We start from the raw sequence: 16,913 nt of genomic DNA on the forward strand, positions 1-16,913 counted from the left end.
AGACAGTAGAATTGCCCCCCTTGAGTTACAGAGGTGGGGGCAGACTACTGCTTCACCTTTCTCCCATGGAGTGGCGGGTGGGTTTGAACTACTGACCTTGTGATCAGCCCAACACATAAACCAGTACACCAGCAGGGCTCTTTGAAAGCACTGGCTAACTAAATAACAGTCAACAAATCAACTGGAACTTAAAGGAAAAGAAGAGGGTAGGGCACTCCTCGTCATATTAGACAACAAGCAACAGTTAAACCATTCACATTCAGTGTGCATCCTGAGCCAGCAAACCACAGGCCTATGAGGAAATGAACTATTGAATAAAAATTAGCTACTAAGCAAGCAGTATGGCTCTGCTTTTAATCTGTTTCTGCTTTTAGTGATCAATAGTAAAATATTTAGAAAGTTACATGTTGTCTGTAACCTGGTTCACAATGATCTGTGGTGGAGAGGAGCTAATGGGGTTATAAGTGAAGATAAGTATTAAAGTTGGGTGAGACCTAAATGAGGGCTCCTTATTCTGGGCTTCCTGCTTTGGGATTTGACACTTTTCATAATAAAATGCACAAAAAGAATTGACGATCTCTGCTTACCAGTTTAAATGTTCTGCTTTCTTCTACTAGACTAGAATTTGAAAAACAGAAAACTCGGCTAAACATTCAACTTGAATATAGTCGCAATCAGCTGACGAAGAAGCAGAGTAAGATTGACCTGCTAGAAGAAGCGGTCCAGAAGGGTGGAGGTGACACCGACGCACTGAAGAAGGTGATGATGCGGGGGCACAGGCACCTTTCTTCCTTCCCTGAGCGACATTTGCTGAGTTGCTGGGGTATTCCAACAGTGATAGGAGCGGGGCAGCTCGGGGACAGAGACTTGATGAGGCACGGGAAGGGAAGGTGACAGCCAGGGAGTACCACAGAGAACTCCTAGACTCTAGCTTGAGTGATGGGGGTCTGTAACGGCGGTTCCTGTAAGAGATTCCAGAGTTGCAGTTTGAGTGGCAATTTCCGGCAGTAGGTAGAAAGAAGACATGCCTGAAGGGACTGTCTGGACTGGAGGTGCATTTCAGGAATGCCAGGTCTGTGCTCATGAATGGGAGCTGTAGAAGGGTTGACAGTGAGCAGTGATGAGCTGGGAGCAGAGTGGAGCTCCGAGAGGAGTGGTCCCAGAGGTGCTGGGGACGACCAGGAGATGAGGGGGCACAGGAACCACGGTCTGGAGGAGGAAGGGATGAAGCCCTTCAGAAAAGTCAATAGAACAGTCACTTTGCTTTGGCTGGCTATGGGAGAGGGGGAAATCAGGGAGGTCCAGTTCTCAAGAATGGAACAGGCTGGGACCTGTTCTACCGCGCAGTCTGAGAGCAACATCTTGGAATAGCTGGTTTGGTTTTATTGATAACGAGGTGACTATTCTGTAAAAGATGACAAGTCTACACTGCCACTTCTCTGCAGACTGAAGACGACTGCCTGCAGGTTGTGAATGATCTCATGGAGCAGCGAAAGCAGCTCCTAGAGAAATCTGTCCATCAGAACGCTAGTACTGAGAAAGGCCAGGCCCAGGCTGAGGAGGAGCGGAAGAAGCTTCTGGCTATTGACAGGTAATTCCAAAGTTCACCTTGGGCAAGACAGACCAGAGCCCTACAGGAGTTGACTGTCCATTTGAGATTTACTGTAGGAAGTCTTGCTATTTGAATATATGAGGGTCCTTCAACAAGTATTGCTACAAGACCATAGAAACCTTTATTAACAAATTACCAAATTGTGAAGGTGCTCTGGTGGCACAGTGGGCTACTCATTGAGCTGCCAACCACAGGGTGACCAGTTCAAAACTCACCAGCCACTCAGGACAAATATGAGCCTGTTTGTTCCCATAAAGACTTAAAGTCTCAGAAATTCAAAGGGGCAGTTCTACTCTGTCATGTAGAGTTTCTGTGAGTTGGAACAATTGGATAACAATGAGAATGGTTTCTGAACATAATCTTTTAGGTCCACACACTTCTAAAGAGGTTTTTGTCTTTCTAACTTTTCCCTGAAGATTTATTTATAATTGACATGCACCACTTGTCAGTTTGCCATTGTGATAGGTAGGTTTATTGTGCCAACCTAGCCAATAGGAACATGTGAGATTAATAAGGTCACAGTTTGATTGGAGGGCAGAGAAATAAATGGCTTGGCAAGGCCTGCCCCTTTCTCTTGCTCTCTGATGACTGGACCAGCGTGTAGCTGCTTTAGCTAGTTCTCTGCCTCAACTTCTGAGCTACTCTACCTGTGGGACAGCCAACCCATGGATCATGTTGCTAGACCTTGAGATTCCTTGAGACCTGCTTCGCCACACTGCTGGTGTATACATCGCTTGAGCTTGAGGCTGGTGGTTCCTGTCATCTTGCATTGCTTGAGTTCGATATCCTGTCCAGATCTGCTTCACTAAGCTCCTGAGCTGCTGCTGACGGTTGGTGACCAGCCCTGCTGTTTATTGCCTGTGGGCAGACTCTGCCTGCATTGCCCTGGGGAAGATTCAGCTGTTGGTTCCCTTGACCTTGGACCCAGCAGCCCTTATGAGTTGAAGGACTTTCAGTATATTAACTGCTCCATGGAAGTGAGTTGAACTTAGCCCTCTCTACTACTGTGTGGACTAATTAGCTGTTATATTCCTTCGTGCTATATAAATCTATCCATATATAAAATCACAAGTGTCCTGGTTTTGTTTCTCTAGAGAACCCTGCCTAACACAGTCATACTGTGGTGGCCTGTGTGTTGCTTTGATGCTGGAAGCTGTCATCAGTATTTCAGATACCAGCAGGTTCGTCCATGGTGAACAGGTTTCAGTAGAGCTTCCAGACTTAAGAACAGACCACAAAGAAGGAATAGGCTGCCCATTTCAGAGGAAGTATTCACTGAAAACCTTCCGAATAGCAATGGAACATTGTGAGACGCTGAAAACCTCGTGATCAGAAGCAGGTCACAGTCAGAGATGGTGCCAGAAGATGAGCCCCTCGGGTGGGAAAGCACTCAAACCATAAGGAGGAAGAGCTACCTTCTCAAGTAGTTGGCCCCAGTGACGGGATTGGAATAAAGCTTTTAGAACCTCCACTTACTGATGAAACTAGAAGACACGTCTATAGCCATGTATTAGTGATTGGAACATGGAATATACAAAGTATGACTAGGAAAATGGAAGTTATCAAGTGAGCTGAAACGAACTGATACTGGTCATGTTGAATCAGAAAATCATAGTTTGCTGTGCTGAGCATGACAAATTCAAACGCATGGCATCGCACTCACTGTCAGAAAGACATTCCAATGTTAAGATCTCTCTTGAAGTGCATTGCTCTGTGACAGGATAATGAGCGTGTGGAAATTGAACATTGACTAGGAAGACCAGAGAAGAGTTTGAATGCTCGAAGCATGGTGCTGGAGAAGGACACTGCAAGTGCCATGGACTCCAGGAAGAACAGCCAATCCGCCTTGGAACATGCACAGCCAGAATGCTCCGAGGCCAGGATAGCTAGACCTGGTAGCACATACTTTGGAACTTTCTGTTGTGGAACAAGCAAGAAATACTTGAGTCTAGAGCAAATTCAGGTTGGGTCAGGAGAATCCCACTGACCATGTCTCCGTCTGAAGTGGAGCTGTGCAAGTCCCTCGCCTGGGGCAGAGGGGTCTGTCTGCATGAGGCTTAATTTGACTAGATAGTCTGCAGATCGATTTTGGATGCCCAGTGTCTGTCATATCCTTCTACAAATTGGGTGTTCACAATTTAAGGTGACACTTGTCCCTTCATCATCAAATGTTTTTCTCATGTTAACTTGCAGCCTGGACATTGCTTTTCCTCGGTGTCACATTACATAATGAATCCCGCAGAGTTATTTTTCACCTCGGTGTGTTTACAGGGAAGTGGGAAAGCTACAAAAAGAAGTGATGAAGGTTCAGACTTCTCTGGAACAGAAGCGACTGGAGAAGCACAACATGCTGCTTGATTGCAAAGTTCAAGACATCGAAATTGTTCTTCTCGTGGGGTCCCTGGATGACATCATCGAGGTGGAGGTAGTTTAGCCGGGACATACCCTGACACACGTGCAGTGCGTGGGATGGACGGTGCTGCTGGCTGCTGGGGGAGGCACCAGCTCTGCACTTTCTTCCTTGAGTCCTTCGGGGTTGGGCAAGGGGAACGGGCAGCACAGCCCTGCCCAGAGCTGACTGTCATCCTGCTCCTGCGGTACCTCCTCTCCCACCCTCCCCTCCCCCTACTTCATCTTCTTCCAGCTCTGCAGGAGCACTCGAGTCTCTTACTTGTACAGAAACATCCTAGATCTTCCAAAGGTCACTTCATGCCACTTCACTTTGTTTTTTGTAATATGACATCATTTATTTTTAAAATAATTTTATTGGGGGCTCATACAGCTCTTATCACAATCCATACATGCATCTATTATGTCAAGCACATTTGTACATTTGTTGCCATCATTTTCAAAACATATTCTACTTGAGCCCTTGGTATCAGCTTCTCATTTTTTCCCTCCCTCATGAGCCCTTGATAATTTATTATTTTTTCATGTCTTAGACTGACCGATGTCTCCTTTCACCCACTTTTCTGTTGCTCATCCCCCAGGGAGGGAGTTATATGTAGATCATTGTGATCGGTTCCTCCTTTCTCCCCCCACCTTCCCCTTCCCCTCCTGGTATTGCTACTCTCGTTATTGGTTCTAAGGGGTTTATCTGTCCTGGATTCCCTGTGTTTCCAGCTCTTATCTGTGCCCATGTACATGTTCTGGTCTAGCCGGATTTGTAAGGTGGACTTGGGATTATGATAGTGGGAAGGGGATGCCACTTCACTTTTTAAAAAGTCTACAGGTTTTTACTAACTTAAAGAAATAGCTTTACTTAACAACAAAGTGGCACTAGTGTTTGGCATGTGTTCTGGGTCACTGTGAGTTGCAATCGACTCCTTGGCAGAGGGGGTGGGTGGGTGTGTGTGTGTTTGAGGAGGACACCTGGAGGGCCCGGCAGCCTTCTTAGTAGTTACACGTTGGACTGCTACCCACAAGATTATCACTTCAAAACTCAACCAGCAGCTCCTTCAGGAGAAAGACCAGTCTTTCTACTACCATAAAGACCTATAATCTAGGAAACCCACAGGGGTCCTATAGGGTCACTATGGGTCGGCATTGACTCCATGGCAATGAGTTTTTTGTTTTGTCTTGGGAACAGAAAAATTTCCATATAAATTGATTGCATCTTTGCTTCACCATGTGAGCTGATGATGGCTCCATAGGAATGCACTGCCTTGAGGGCATGGGGAGAACTGCACTCTGTTAACACACCAGAATAATCTGAGCATCCAGGCTGTTGGGTTGAGAATGTGGGCAGGAGGGGGCGATGCAGGAAAAGGGGTCCTGCACTCCTGAAGAGATGATGGGGTAGGAGTCTTCTCTGCACCTTTACGAAAGGCCTGCGTGTGGAGGTGGTTCCCAGGAGGACCCTCCACCCAAATCTCAACAGGTGCCAAAGGTGATGGGTACCCTAGCAATGATGATGATGCTAGAGTGGCTGTTCCCAGTTATGTCTCGTCTTCCATGTGTGCTGGACTGATGCAAGTGTCCGCTCTTGGTCCCTCTGGCTGTCAGTAGGAAAAGGCACAAGGATTCATACTCAGCCTCACTTTAGTGCAAGAGAAGGTAGACTCCTTCCAGTGAGGTGACGCTGCCACAGCAACCCAGCTGGGAACTGTTGAGGGGTGTGTGGCCACAGAGGCTCGTTCAACACTATCAAAGCAAGGCAGACCCACATTTTGTTCAAGGACAAGTGAATGACCCCTGATTGGGGGAACCCCTGAAACAGGTTCAGGGGATGGAGACCCAGAGTCAAGTCTTCGCTGGGAAGCAGCCTTTGTCAGGAGAGGTGGAGAGCTGCTGAGGGCGACTTCTGGGTCATGGAACAGTGACATGACACTTGGCTGCTGTCCTACCCAGCAGACAAGCCAATGGGTGTGAGTTGTTGCTTGCTCTCTCCAGGGGTCTAACTCCTGACAGTGACACTCGCCTCACAACTGTGCTGTGGCACCTGGGCTCTTTCTCACCGGGCACAACCTGCACCTCCAGGTTCTTGTAGAGAAACAGAGGGAACTGTCCCCATTGCTGGCCCTAACCTTTCCTTGTGGACACATGCGGCTCACTGCCATGGAATCTGTTCTGAATCATAGCGACCCTCCAGGGTAGAGCTTCCCCAGCGAACTTCTGAGACTAATGCTATGAGAGTGGAAAGCCGGGGGAGCCAGCTGGTGGTTTCAAACTGCTGACCTTGCAGTTAGTAGCCCAACAACCACTACACCCCCATGGCTCCTTAACAAGGACTTTTATTTTCTAGCTGGGAGTGGAACCAAGAAGCACCCAGGCAACAACTGACATATATGACAGGGAGGAAGCCCTGGAAGTGGACTACAGCTCTCTGCCGGAGAGCCTAAAGGTACCGAGACGGAGGGGCCCTGAGATTCAGAACCAGCTCACTGGAACACTGGGCACTTAAAGACCACTGGTTTCAAAGTGTTTGTGGGAATAGTCCCATTTTCATTCTAGTCTATTTTCCCATATCTCCTTGAAGCCCCTCACATTGCAGTTAGTTGTACATAATAGAAGTTCTATTTACTTAATTATTTTAAGTAAGTTTCCTGATATTTTTTAAAGAAATAGCAGAAAATCAGGACTATTGTTAGTGTGTTGCCTAGCCTTCTCAACGTTGGTTAAACATGTATCAACAGAGGAGCGTCTGTGGCCAGACATCAGATTTTTTAAAAATCTGTTCCTTTCTTGTGGTTCCACAAGGAGTGTTAGTGGATCTGAGAAGCCTGTGCTAAGCAAGCATAGGCAGCCCACCACCCAGATTCTTGAATTTCCCATCAGCTCCCGGTGCATGGCCTCTTCCCCCAAGCCTTGAGATGGTGTGACATAGCTCCTACCATCTGCAGACAATGCCCTGGACGCTCAACCCAGACAGGTTGTGTTGGCTTCTGATGTGGATTGAATTCTGTCCCCAAAAATGTGTGTGGCAAATCCCATGGGGTCATAATCCCATTTTGGGGGTGGGGGGGCTGTCTTTATCATGTTAGTGACACAGGACTACTGTAGGGTATATCTTGAACCAATCTCTTAAGATATAAAAGAGATTAAGAAAGCCAGCAAAGCCAAGATGGGGGAAGAAAGGTGCCAAGACATATAGCGCCTCCAAAGATCCAGAAAGCAGAAGCTGAAGAGACAAGGACTTTTCCCCCAAAGCTGACAGAGAGTGAGCCTCCCACCCAGCTGACACCCTGCATTCAGACTTCTGGAGCCCTCACCTGTGTGGAAGGTCTAGTGGTTAGAGCTGCCACTCGGTGTCCCAGTTGCAGCAACACCAGGCAGCTGAGGCATGACCCCTGCAGGCTGCTCCTCTGCTGGGCTCAGAAGGGCTGGAGCCACTCAGGGGTGAGACTGGACCCCATAACAACTCCAGAGGCCTGACTTTGCTGTTCTCCACCCTGTAGACTCTACGGTCGGATAAGGAAGTCGAGGCCCAGCTCACACTAATGCTGCAGCAGATAGCTTCCCAGGAAGACATTTTACTGAAGACGACTGCCCCCAACCTGAGAGCCCTGGAGAACTTAGAGAGCGTCCGAGACAAGTTCCAGGAGTCCTCAGACGGTGAGCTTGGCTCTGGCATTGTGTTCACACGACTGCAGCCTACTTTCTGTTGCCCTTTCCAGCAGGCTCCGGGCTGCCTTTGTTCTCCTTACCTGGCTTTCCTGTTGTCTTAGACCAGTGTGGGCTTTTAATACCGAACCGATGGCTTCCTTCTTGAAAATTGTTCAGCTTTCACCCCTAACAGATTTACTGGTTATTTTAGAACAGGTTATATTTCACTGTTTCTTCAAACCAGAACCCTAGGCAGATGGCATTCTCTGACAGAACGCGTCACTGGTACTAAGAAGTTGGCCCTCCCTGGGCAAGGGCTGACGGGCTGTAAGGGCCATGTTTTTGGAATGAGTAATGGCCCAGGTGTTTGGAAAGCTGATTTACTCATGACCACCAAACTCAGAGTGCCGTGTTGAAAACCGTTAGGCTTTCAAGTTTAAATCGGAGAAGTCCTTCAGTGTCCATAAAATAAAGCATTGCTTCTCTCACAGCTTTTGAGGCTAGCAGAAAGGAAGCCAGGATGTGTAGGCAAGAGTTTGAACAGGTGAAGAAGAGGAGATACGATCTTTTCAACCAGTGTTTTGAGCACGTGTCGATTTCAATTGATCAAATCTACAAGAAGCTCTGCAGAAACAACAGCGCCCAAGTATGTACTTTTCACCCTCAACACGTGTGGGAATGAATGTATGTTCTGGTGGGTGGCTGTGTCATGGTGTGTGTTTCATGAAGGGCATTGCAGTTCCTGAGGATGGTCTGGGGCTCCAGACTCCTCTCCCTGCCTGGTGGGTTAGGTCGCGTGGCCTTCCAGGTGGTTCCTTCATCTGAACCGTGAGTGGGTTTCAGGCCCTCTCCCTTCGGAGCTCCTGTTGTCAGGTGCCGTGTGATTTTAGGGTCTGCACTTGCTCTCGGTGGTAAAGGTAGAGGATGATGCGGGTCTGCCTGTAGGGTCACCCAGGGAGGAAAGGCAGGATTCAGACCAGATCCCTGAGTGGTGATCTCTCCTGCACCCACTGTCCCTCCCATTATGGGGGGGTTGCAGGAATATAACATGGAACAAAGGCAGACTTCCAGGCGACTGTCCTCTCAGCTTCTTCCTGTGTGGTGAGAGGTGAAAACATGTCTAGTGGAAAGAACTTTCTTCAGTCAGACTGGGATAAACCCACCCAGCCCTAGAGGGCCAGGCTCATCACTGAGTCCACAGCACCTGGCCCCACACAGGCTCGAGGAGGAGTTGGGCGGCTGGGCTGAGAGAGGGTGAGTGGAGACTGCCCAGACTTGTGCACGTGCTGCTACCGCCATCTGTGGTGGGAAGTCTGGAGTATGGCTCCCCTCCACACCCATGTACACAACCTGCTTGTCTGATTTCAGGGACACTTAAATTCATGATTGACCAGTAATGACACCTTTTCATCGACACTGAGAAAAACCTAACCAGTTGTGGTTAAACTCTGTCACAGACCCATGTTGTAACGCACTGGTTTATTTGTCTAACTATGACCCGTGTGTTTCAGGCATTTCTCAGCCCAGAGAACCCTGAAGAGCCTTACTTGGAGGGAATTGGCTACAACTGTGTGGCCCCAGGCAAGCGGTTTATGCCGATGGACAACCTGTCCGGGGGAGAAAAGTGTGTGGCGGCGCTGGCCCTGCTGTTCGCTGTGCACAGGTGAGGCCCGGCATCAGGCAGATGGATGGGCGGGCCCCACAGAGAACTGTGAGCATTTGGCATGGTCCACAGGTAGCAAGGGTGGCATGACACAGACACTTTAGCGGTCTGAGGCCTCTGACAGGATTGAGTCTGTTTCTGTTGTTAGTCGCTACTGATATTCAAGCAGGATGACGATGTCTTGACTGTCCAGATGTGGCACCAGGTTTGCCGCACCACCATCAAACCCAAGCAGAGGAAAATCAGGTTCTACTTTCCAAGTTCACAAAGATGTGTTAGTCTGTAAAGAACATTCAGCAATTTTTCTAATGAAAAAAGACTTCATCTCACTGGTGACAGCAGTAGCTGCTTGTACACTAAAGCTTCAGGAAAGAAAGTTCACCAAAATTAAGGACAATGACTAACTTTCAACATTCAAAGCCTTCACTGTAGATCTAGGTGTGGTTGCTACTTCCATGTCCACAACCAGGAAGATAAGACTAAAAGCCTTTCTCCAGTGGTCTCCCTGGAAAGGAGAGGCTCCCAGGGACAGAGGTGCAAACGGGAGCCTAGGCTGCCTTCTCTTCGCAGAGCAACAGCCACCATCTGCTAATGCAGAGGGATTTGGGGCTGGGTTCAGGAACAAAACAGACACTCCCGCCTTATTTTGGGCAAGACAGACAGACCATCAATGTGGTATGTCCGTAAGAGAATTCTTCAGTGTGGACACTTGGGAACTGAGAGCATCAGAAAGAAATGATGAAGCAGGCCTGGCAGCAAAGGTGCTAATTGAGCAGAGATCTGAATAAATGTAAGGGGGGTGGGGGTGGATCTGTGGCTGGCTAGGGGAAAGACGTTCCAGCATGAGCAGCAGCAAGTGTCTGAGCCCTGACGTGTAAGGCTGGAGAGCAGGTGGGGATGGGCACAAGCCAGGGGACTTGTCACGTGGGGGGTGGCGGCAGCAGATTGGGTGAGTGTGGAAGAGGAGCCAGGGAGGAACACAGCTTAATTAACCAGGCTTGGAGGTGAAGACAGCAGGTGGGAGGCTCCGAGGCAGCTGAGGGGTGTGGTGTCAATGAGTTTGCAAAGCTGATTGGACATCAAACAGGATTGGGGCCAGCAGTTGGATCTGTGAGATGGGGAGTTCCAGAGAGTGGATAACTAGAGACAGGAGCCTGGGTGGCCACCCTGGGGACCCAGGTGGTGCTTACTCAGAGGAGATGACAAGGCAGCCACCTGGAGAGATGTCTTTTGTACAGAGCTGAGAGTACTGCAGATAGAACATTCAAGAGGAGGCCAAGCCCCAGAAGTCAAGTGAGGCGTTCTGAGGAGGGGATGTGGCCTCATGCAGGCCAAACAGAATGCACCGGTGGGGAGCCAAACTGATGCACAGCCACCCAAGTCAGGGAGGGAGCTACACAGCACACTCTCAATCCCCAGAGCAGGTGTGTCCCTTCCCCTCGGGACACTGCTGGCCCACACCAGGCCAGTGTGAAGGGATGGGAGGTTGTGGCTGACTCACTGGACTGTCGTTCCCCCCAGCTTCCGGCCAGCTCCGTTCTTTGTGTTAGACGAGGTGGACGCAGCCCTGGACAACACCAACATTGGCAAAGTGAGTCTCTCTGCTTTTGACTTTTCTGAGTGTGCGCATAATTTGAGGTTCACATTGATCAGGTGGCAGGCATGGGGAAAGATGATGACTAAAGCATTCTTAATACCCAAGTTTACAATCCCCAGAAGAGGCTGGCTGGTGACTTAATTAGGGAGTATATAGTTAGATGGCTGCCATTCCCAACCCCTAAGCTCTCAGTCTTCAAGTTGACAAAATACAAGGTCAGCTTATTGAACGCAGCTTGTCTCCGCTCTCCCAGTCTTCAAACGTTTTCCCATTACAAAAGCTGGTCGCAAATACACACTACAGCCTTCTGAGAGCAGAGTTGTATTTTATTTTTAAAAATTCTGTTTTCTCCCCATGTCTAATGAGGTTCATCCTCCTTAGAACGTCTGAGCCATTACATTTCTCCAGGGACAGAGGCCGGGGCCCGATCTGAGCTGGTGAAATGGTGCTTTGTCTCTTCCCAGGTGTCCAACTACATCAAAGAGCAGACCCAGGAGCAGTTTCAGATGATCATCATCTCCTTGAAGGAGGAGTTCTACTCTAAAGCCGATGCCCTGATTGGCATCTACCCAGAGGTAAGCCAATAGAGGGTGGGGACAGGGCACCTACCACCACACACCCCTTCCTGATGGCACAATGAAAAGCTCCAGGTGGCTCTGGCAGTGAGGGCACTGAATCGCACACCTGGAAGTGGATGAGACGGCCATGTGTTTTGTGTACCACACAATGTTACCAAACTAGCCCAGAATGGTAAAAGTGGGGGTGGGGTGGGAGTGGGAGTGGGGGTGGGTTCATATGGAATATGAACACATGGTGAGACTTCATACAAACTGCAATACTTTTTCACTCAAGATTCCAAATTATTTAACAGCCTTGGTGGTACAGTCTGCTTTGCACTGAACCTGCTAACCACAAAGTCAGTTCTCGAAACCCACAGGGGATACAATTCCCCCCTGTCCTACAGAGTTGCTGGGAGTTTAAATTGATTTAGTGACACTGAGTCTGGCGTCTGGGAGATTATTTTTCCATGACAGTACAGAAGGTGTAAGTAAGGTCATTTTAAACGAAACAAGCAAACTGAAGATGGAAAGCCAGCAAGTGTGACCATCTTGTTTTATAAAGTAATAGTGTACAGGTTATTCCTTCACGTGTTTTCATCAGCAACAGATGCATTGTGTGTGGCCGATACCCAAGGGCTGGGTGGCTTTTAGACGTATCCAAGGTTAAAACCAAGACATTAGAAGTTCCAAATCCTACAGCCAGCTGATCCACGGTCATTGGGTCTTCTGATTCATAACGACCCTGAGTAGAACTGCCCCCTTGGGTTTCAGAGGCTGCAGATTTCACAGCCAGCCTCATCTTTCTTCCGTAGAACACCTGGGAGCTTGAATTGCTGACCTTATGGTTTTAGCAGCTCCACATGTAGCCCACTCTGCCACCAGGGATCCTTTCCAAGACCTGTAGTAGCAGAGAGGGAGCCCACCTTCCGTTGGCCGTCCAGAAGAGGCCCTGGGCTCATGGCATTGAGCAGCCAGTGTAAGCCCTCTGTTTGCTTGAGTGTAAGGTCTTACTACTTCGTGAGTTCTTCTTTAAGCTTAGCTAAGATCAGTTAACTTCTGCCTTTAGGTCCAAGTGGAAATTGACTTAACGCCCTTCCAGGATGGTAGGAGACCCCCACTGGGAAATAGGGATCCTGCAAATGGAGGCTTAGGCCAGAGAGCACCAAAACACAGGGAGCCCCTGCAAGCACAGATCACTGCGTGGCCTTTGGGCGTTAGGCCAGTGCAAATCCAGACTTCCTGAACACGGGCTGGTGCTTACTTGCTCTCTGTCTTTCAGCATGAGGACTGCATGTTCAGCCGGGTCCTGACCCTCGACCTCTCTCAGTACCCAGACACTGAGGGCCGTGAGAGCAGCAGGAGGCACCGAGAGTCCCGTCGGGAGCACGTGTCCTCTTGAGCCACTGTGGACTCAGAGCCACAGAACAGTCCTGGAGTGGCTAGGCTGACGTTCAACAGCTCTGCAGCACTAGGACTCACACCTTCGTTCCACCCAACAGCGTGGCTCTCGAGGAAAGGCACGTTTACCCTCTGTCCTGGAAGGAGCTTCTGCTGAGAGTTCACTTGGAATGAGTTTAAGAAAAAGTTATCAGTTTTGTACCACAGTTGAATGTTTAAATTCCTAAGATTTTCAACTTGCCCTATTGTCACTGGGTGGTGCCAACTCTGGTGCCTTTAAATAATCTGTAAGAGAAACTCATTTGTTTGTACATGACAGGGCAGTAAGTTAAGTTTTATAGGAAATTCTTTCAGAGCAACTGTTTATCAATATTGAAAATATCAATTAAAAAAAATCACTACTTTCAAATGTCTCCAGTTGACAACTTTTGAGAACCTAAACCAAGTTTAATGTAATGGTCAAATTGAAAAAGGTCTGTTCCCATGCTGTCTACATTTTTTTCTAAATATAATTTAAGGAAACTGGAAAACCAGTTTTCTCAAATAACAAATGACATATCTATTCAACATATTGTGAGTAGAAAAGATGTAGAATTTTCTAAAGGGCTTCATTTCCCCATTTCTAAGTGAACCAATAACCACTGATGGTCTTCTGCTTAGACTTTGTTGGGCCCAAGAGCTAACCCAGGAGCAGCCTCTGGAAATAATGGAATTGCTTTCCTGCTACACTCATCGCTGCTTCATGTAACAATAATGTATTTGGTGCCAAAGTAGATTGTCACAAAAGCTATGCATCTCCAATTAGCACTGTGGATTCTCCTCTGAGTCTAGTATTGGCCCCCAGTGAGGACATCACCTGCACCTCCAGCTCTTGAAAGCAGGGCTTCAAACCAGTTCCCTAGTGGCCACCACAGCAGTGGAGCAAGCTTACATTTATAAAATGTAGGTGTGTTCAAACAATTATGGGACAGGAGATCCTGATGCTTGGGACAGATCACTGCTCAGATTGGACTGAGAGACTCCTAACAGGACGGGATAGCAGCCATCTTTGGGCCACTGTTTCAGACTCTTCCAGTCAAGAGGTCTGGTTGCCATGTAACACACAAGCTGCTCTTGTTTTCTAAGAGGGGATTCCATTTCTGGCAGGCGCTGACCTGGGATTATTGCCATCTGGGCATTATACTGGTTCGTGCATGCTTGATACATTCAGGTCTATACTAGTTGTCACTCTGGCTTGAAAAATGCCAACCTCACCATTGAGTGGGACCATCACTGCTGCCAGCAGCTTCTTTATCTGTGATCCAGAGTCACAGGTGAGCCTGGGCCCATCACTCAAACCTCAGTGACACACACCAACCAGGACCCTAATAAGCCACAGCCACCTGCACCCGTTACATGATTAAGAAGTTCACCAGCACTGCAACACGGACACAAAGCACCTCAGTCGAGAGGACCCGCGGCTGCTGGTGGCAGCAGGCAGCAAAAGTGGAAGGAGAGTTCCGAGATTCTCAACCCAGCTGGGGCAGGAGCTGGGGAGAGACCCGCCAGGCATGTGTGGCCATTGCAGGGGGCTCCCACAGCATGTGGATCAGGAAGAGAAGTGAGCAAGCTTCTTAAAGACCCTGAGAATGACTAGTTAGGGTCTGGGGAGGCACAATGGCAAAAGCCCATTCTGGCTTGAACAAACGGACACAGTGGACAGACACTGCTCACTCTAGAAGGGTGATGAGAGACACAACGGCAGTGAGTAGGTTGCAGCCAAGAGTTGGCCCTCAGCTCTCACCCACACTGTGCCTCCAGAGGATGCCCAGCCCAATTGCGCTTCCTCAGTGGTCCACAGAAAGTTTATTTTAAACGTGCTAATCGATGACACGGCCTTCCAGGGAGTGGCAGCTTCAGCTACAAATGCTCAGAGCCACGGAGATGCACACATGAACGAGGTTAGCACTTGATTCAGGACCAGCATGACAACCTGTCTGTGCTTCAGAAGGAAAGAGCTCTTAGGAGGGACTTGGGCTCCTTCCGCAGACCGGATACATCTCAAGCTTTAAGGTCCATAGCTTGTAACTTTGTACTGCAGTGCTTCGATGCCAGCAATGGGGAGTGTCACAGTCTCAGCAAGTAACATCAAGGGCTGGCTGGCAGTCCATTCACTAGGGCCCTGGCTGGGGACCCAAGAGCTGAGGACAGGAAGGCTGCACTGATCCTAAAAGACCGGAAAACTGGGAGTTTTAACTACAACTAAGTGACAAATGGAGGCTGCTTTTTTGCCTGAGGCAGTGGGGGAGGGAGGGTGTCTCCAGGTGGCCAGGCAGCACTGGACTGCGCTGCGAAGGGGCCCACTAATGTCTTTGGGGCAGAGGCAGCTGTAGCCACCCCATTCCATGGAGTGTCCTTAAGCCACCACTCTCACTAGCTGTTCCTGGGCCTGTGGGTCCCACTCACCCCTCACTACACGCCTTTCGAGGCTTTCCTCCACAGAGACAACTGCTGGCAGAGAAGGGATACAATGTCAGTGTCTGGTTTCTCATTTTCTCTTTGGCCACCAGGGCTGCTGGGTAGGCAGGTCTTCACTCACCCCTCATTGGTGAGGGCTGGTCCAGATTCCGGTCCCATCCGACGGTCCTGACAGAGCTACCTGATGTGTTGTGTTACCCCTGCCAGCAGGCAGACAGGTGGGGGCGCCTTCACCCAGCCTCAGCCTCACGTGTTCTTTTGGGGGTGGGTGAGATCCGAGTGGCCTTCTCTGGCTGGTCCTCATCGCTCGCATGTGGCATGGCGGCTACAGAGGCTGGTGCTCAGGTTGTAGGCTTTATTGGGTTTAGATTTCAAGACCCTCCAGCATCATCTGTTAAGCAAAAGAAAGGGACACGTGATGATAAAGTTCTTTTTTATGTAATTTTTGAGCCAACGGAAGGGGGTCTAGTTTGAGTTTGATTGTGTGTACTCACTGCTGACTCACAGCAGCCTTGTAGACCAAGTAGAACTGCCCCTGTGCATTTCTAAGTTCGTTCTTTACAGGAGCAGAAAACCACATCGCTCTGAGTGGCTGGTGGATTAATAGCTCCATTCTTAACCCACTGTGCCACAAGGGATCTTAGGGAGTGTGTACCAGATTCCGAAAACCCATCAAACGTGGAAAAAGCAGCACTGTTTAGTAAAGGAACAAAAATTATGAGGAAGGGTTCAAAGCCCCAGGAAGCCTCGGCCCACGAATCAGCAATGCTGGCACCATTCCTGAGTGGACAGACAGAGGAGTATGGCTTTGACCAGGCCCGCCGGTCTGTGCAGAAGAATGTGCTGGCAGTGGACATTGGCTTGGCGACACAAGCCACGGGATGGTCTGCCCACTGCTTTCCTGCAGAGCCCCCAAGGGCCAGGCCTGCTTCAGGGGCACACAGCCTGAAGCCAAGGAGAAGGTCCCAGTCACCAACAGCAGCAGCCACCGGGAGCCAGGATGAGACATTGGAGACAAGTGGGGAGGCCAGACCCGAGGAGCCACGGGAGGAAGATATCCAGAGGCAAAGCCATGCTAAGGGGACACTTGGAGGGCGCAGGTCTGCTCAGTCCCCAAACAGGCAAAGCACAAGCCACCCTCTAGAGGCAGGACTTCCCACATCAGGTGATACCATGTCCCCCAGGGAGCTGCAAAGGAGACCCAAACCCTGTCCCCTGGAGGATGGGCTACAGCACAGATGTTTTTAAATGCTGGGGAAAAGGGGACATTTGGATCTTTTTATTCTTCTGAAAAGGCACTGGTAAGCGAAACCCACTTGGGAATTACGTTGTAGGCGATCTGTAGGCGTGCCCCCATCCTGCAAGGCCTCAGTGAGGGATGGTGTCCCCGGTGCCAGCAGGATGGCCATGGGCCTCACAGCGCAGCACAGCCTCGACTGCTCACTCTGACCCCGTGCTGTCTGCGTGCGTACGAGTCTTCACTCTACAGCCAATCTCGGCAACAGCACCTGCTCGCCTCTGCAGCATGTCAAGAACCACCAGAGCCCACTACCGTGGGGGGTGGGGGGGAAGCAGAGAGCA

The 16,913-nt window shown here is 49.4% G+C and overlaps 2 protein-coding genes across 3 annotated transcripts in view; one reads left to right on the top strand and one right to left on the bottom strand.

Annotated features, from left to right (window-relative positions):
* Positions 1-16,913, top strand: part of SMC1B (structural maintenance of chromosomes 1B) — a 59,143-nt gene that overhangs the window by 41,817 nt on the left and 413 nt on the right. Inside the window, exons 16-25 of the mRNA XM_075553505.1 lie at positions 618-759; positions 1,446-1,591; positions 3,884-4,037; positions 6,357-6,455; positions 7,510-7,666; positions 8,149-8,303; positions 9,169-9,320; positions 10,842-10,911; positions 11,382-11,492; positions 12,757-12,853. Of these exons, the coding sequence (XP_075409620.1) occupies positions 618-759; positions 1,446-1,591; positions 3,884-4,037; positions 6,357-6,455; positions 7,510-7,666; positions 8,149-8,303; positions 9,169-9,320; positions 10,842-10,911; positions 11,382-11,492; positions 12,757-12,853 (1,283 nt within the window). The remainder of the gene's footprint in view (positions 1-617; positions 760-1,445; positions 1,592-3,883; positions 4,038-6,356; positions 6,456-7,509; positions 7,667-8,148; positions 8,304-9,168; positions 9,321-10,841; positions 10,912-11,381; positions 11,493-12,756; positions 12,854-16,913) is intronic.
* Positions 11,235-16,913, bottom strand: part of FAM118A (family with sequence similarity 118 member A) — a 30,162-nt gene continuing 24,483 nt past the window's right edge. For both annotated transcript variants that reach the window (XM_075553507.1, XM_075553506.1), the window contains exon 9: positions 11,235-15,723. In XM_075553507.1, coding sequence (XP_075409622.1) covers positions 15,704-15,723 — 20 coding nt within the window. In that variant the 3' untranslated portion in view covers positions 11,235-15,703. The remainder of the gene's footprint in view (positions 15,724-16,913) is intronic.

This window comes from Tenrec ecaudatus, chromosome 6, assembly GCF_050624435.1.
Source record: "Tenrec ecaudatus isolate mTenEca1 chromosome 6, mTenEca1.hap1, whole genome shotgun sequence".
Taxonomy (NCBI): domain Eukaryota; kingdom Metazoa; phylum Chordata; class Mammalia; order Afrosoricida; family Tenrecidae; genus Tenrec; species Tenrec ecaudatus.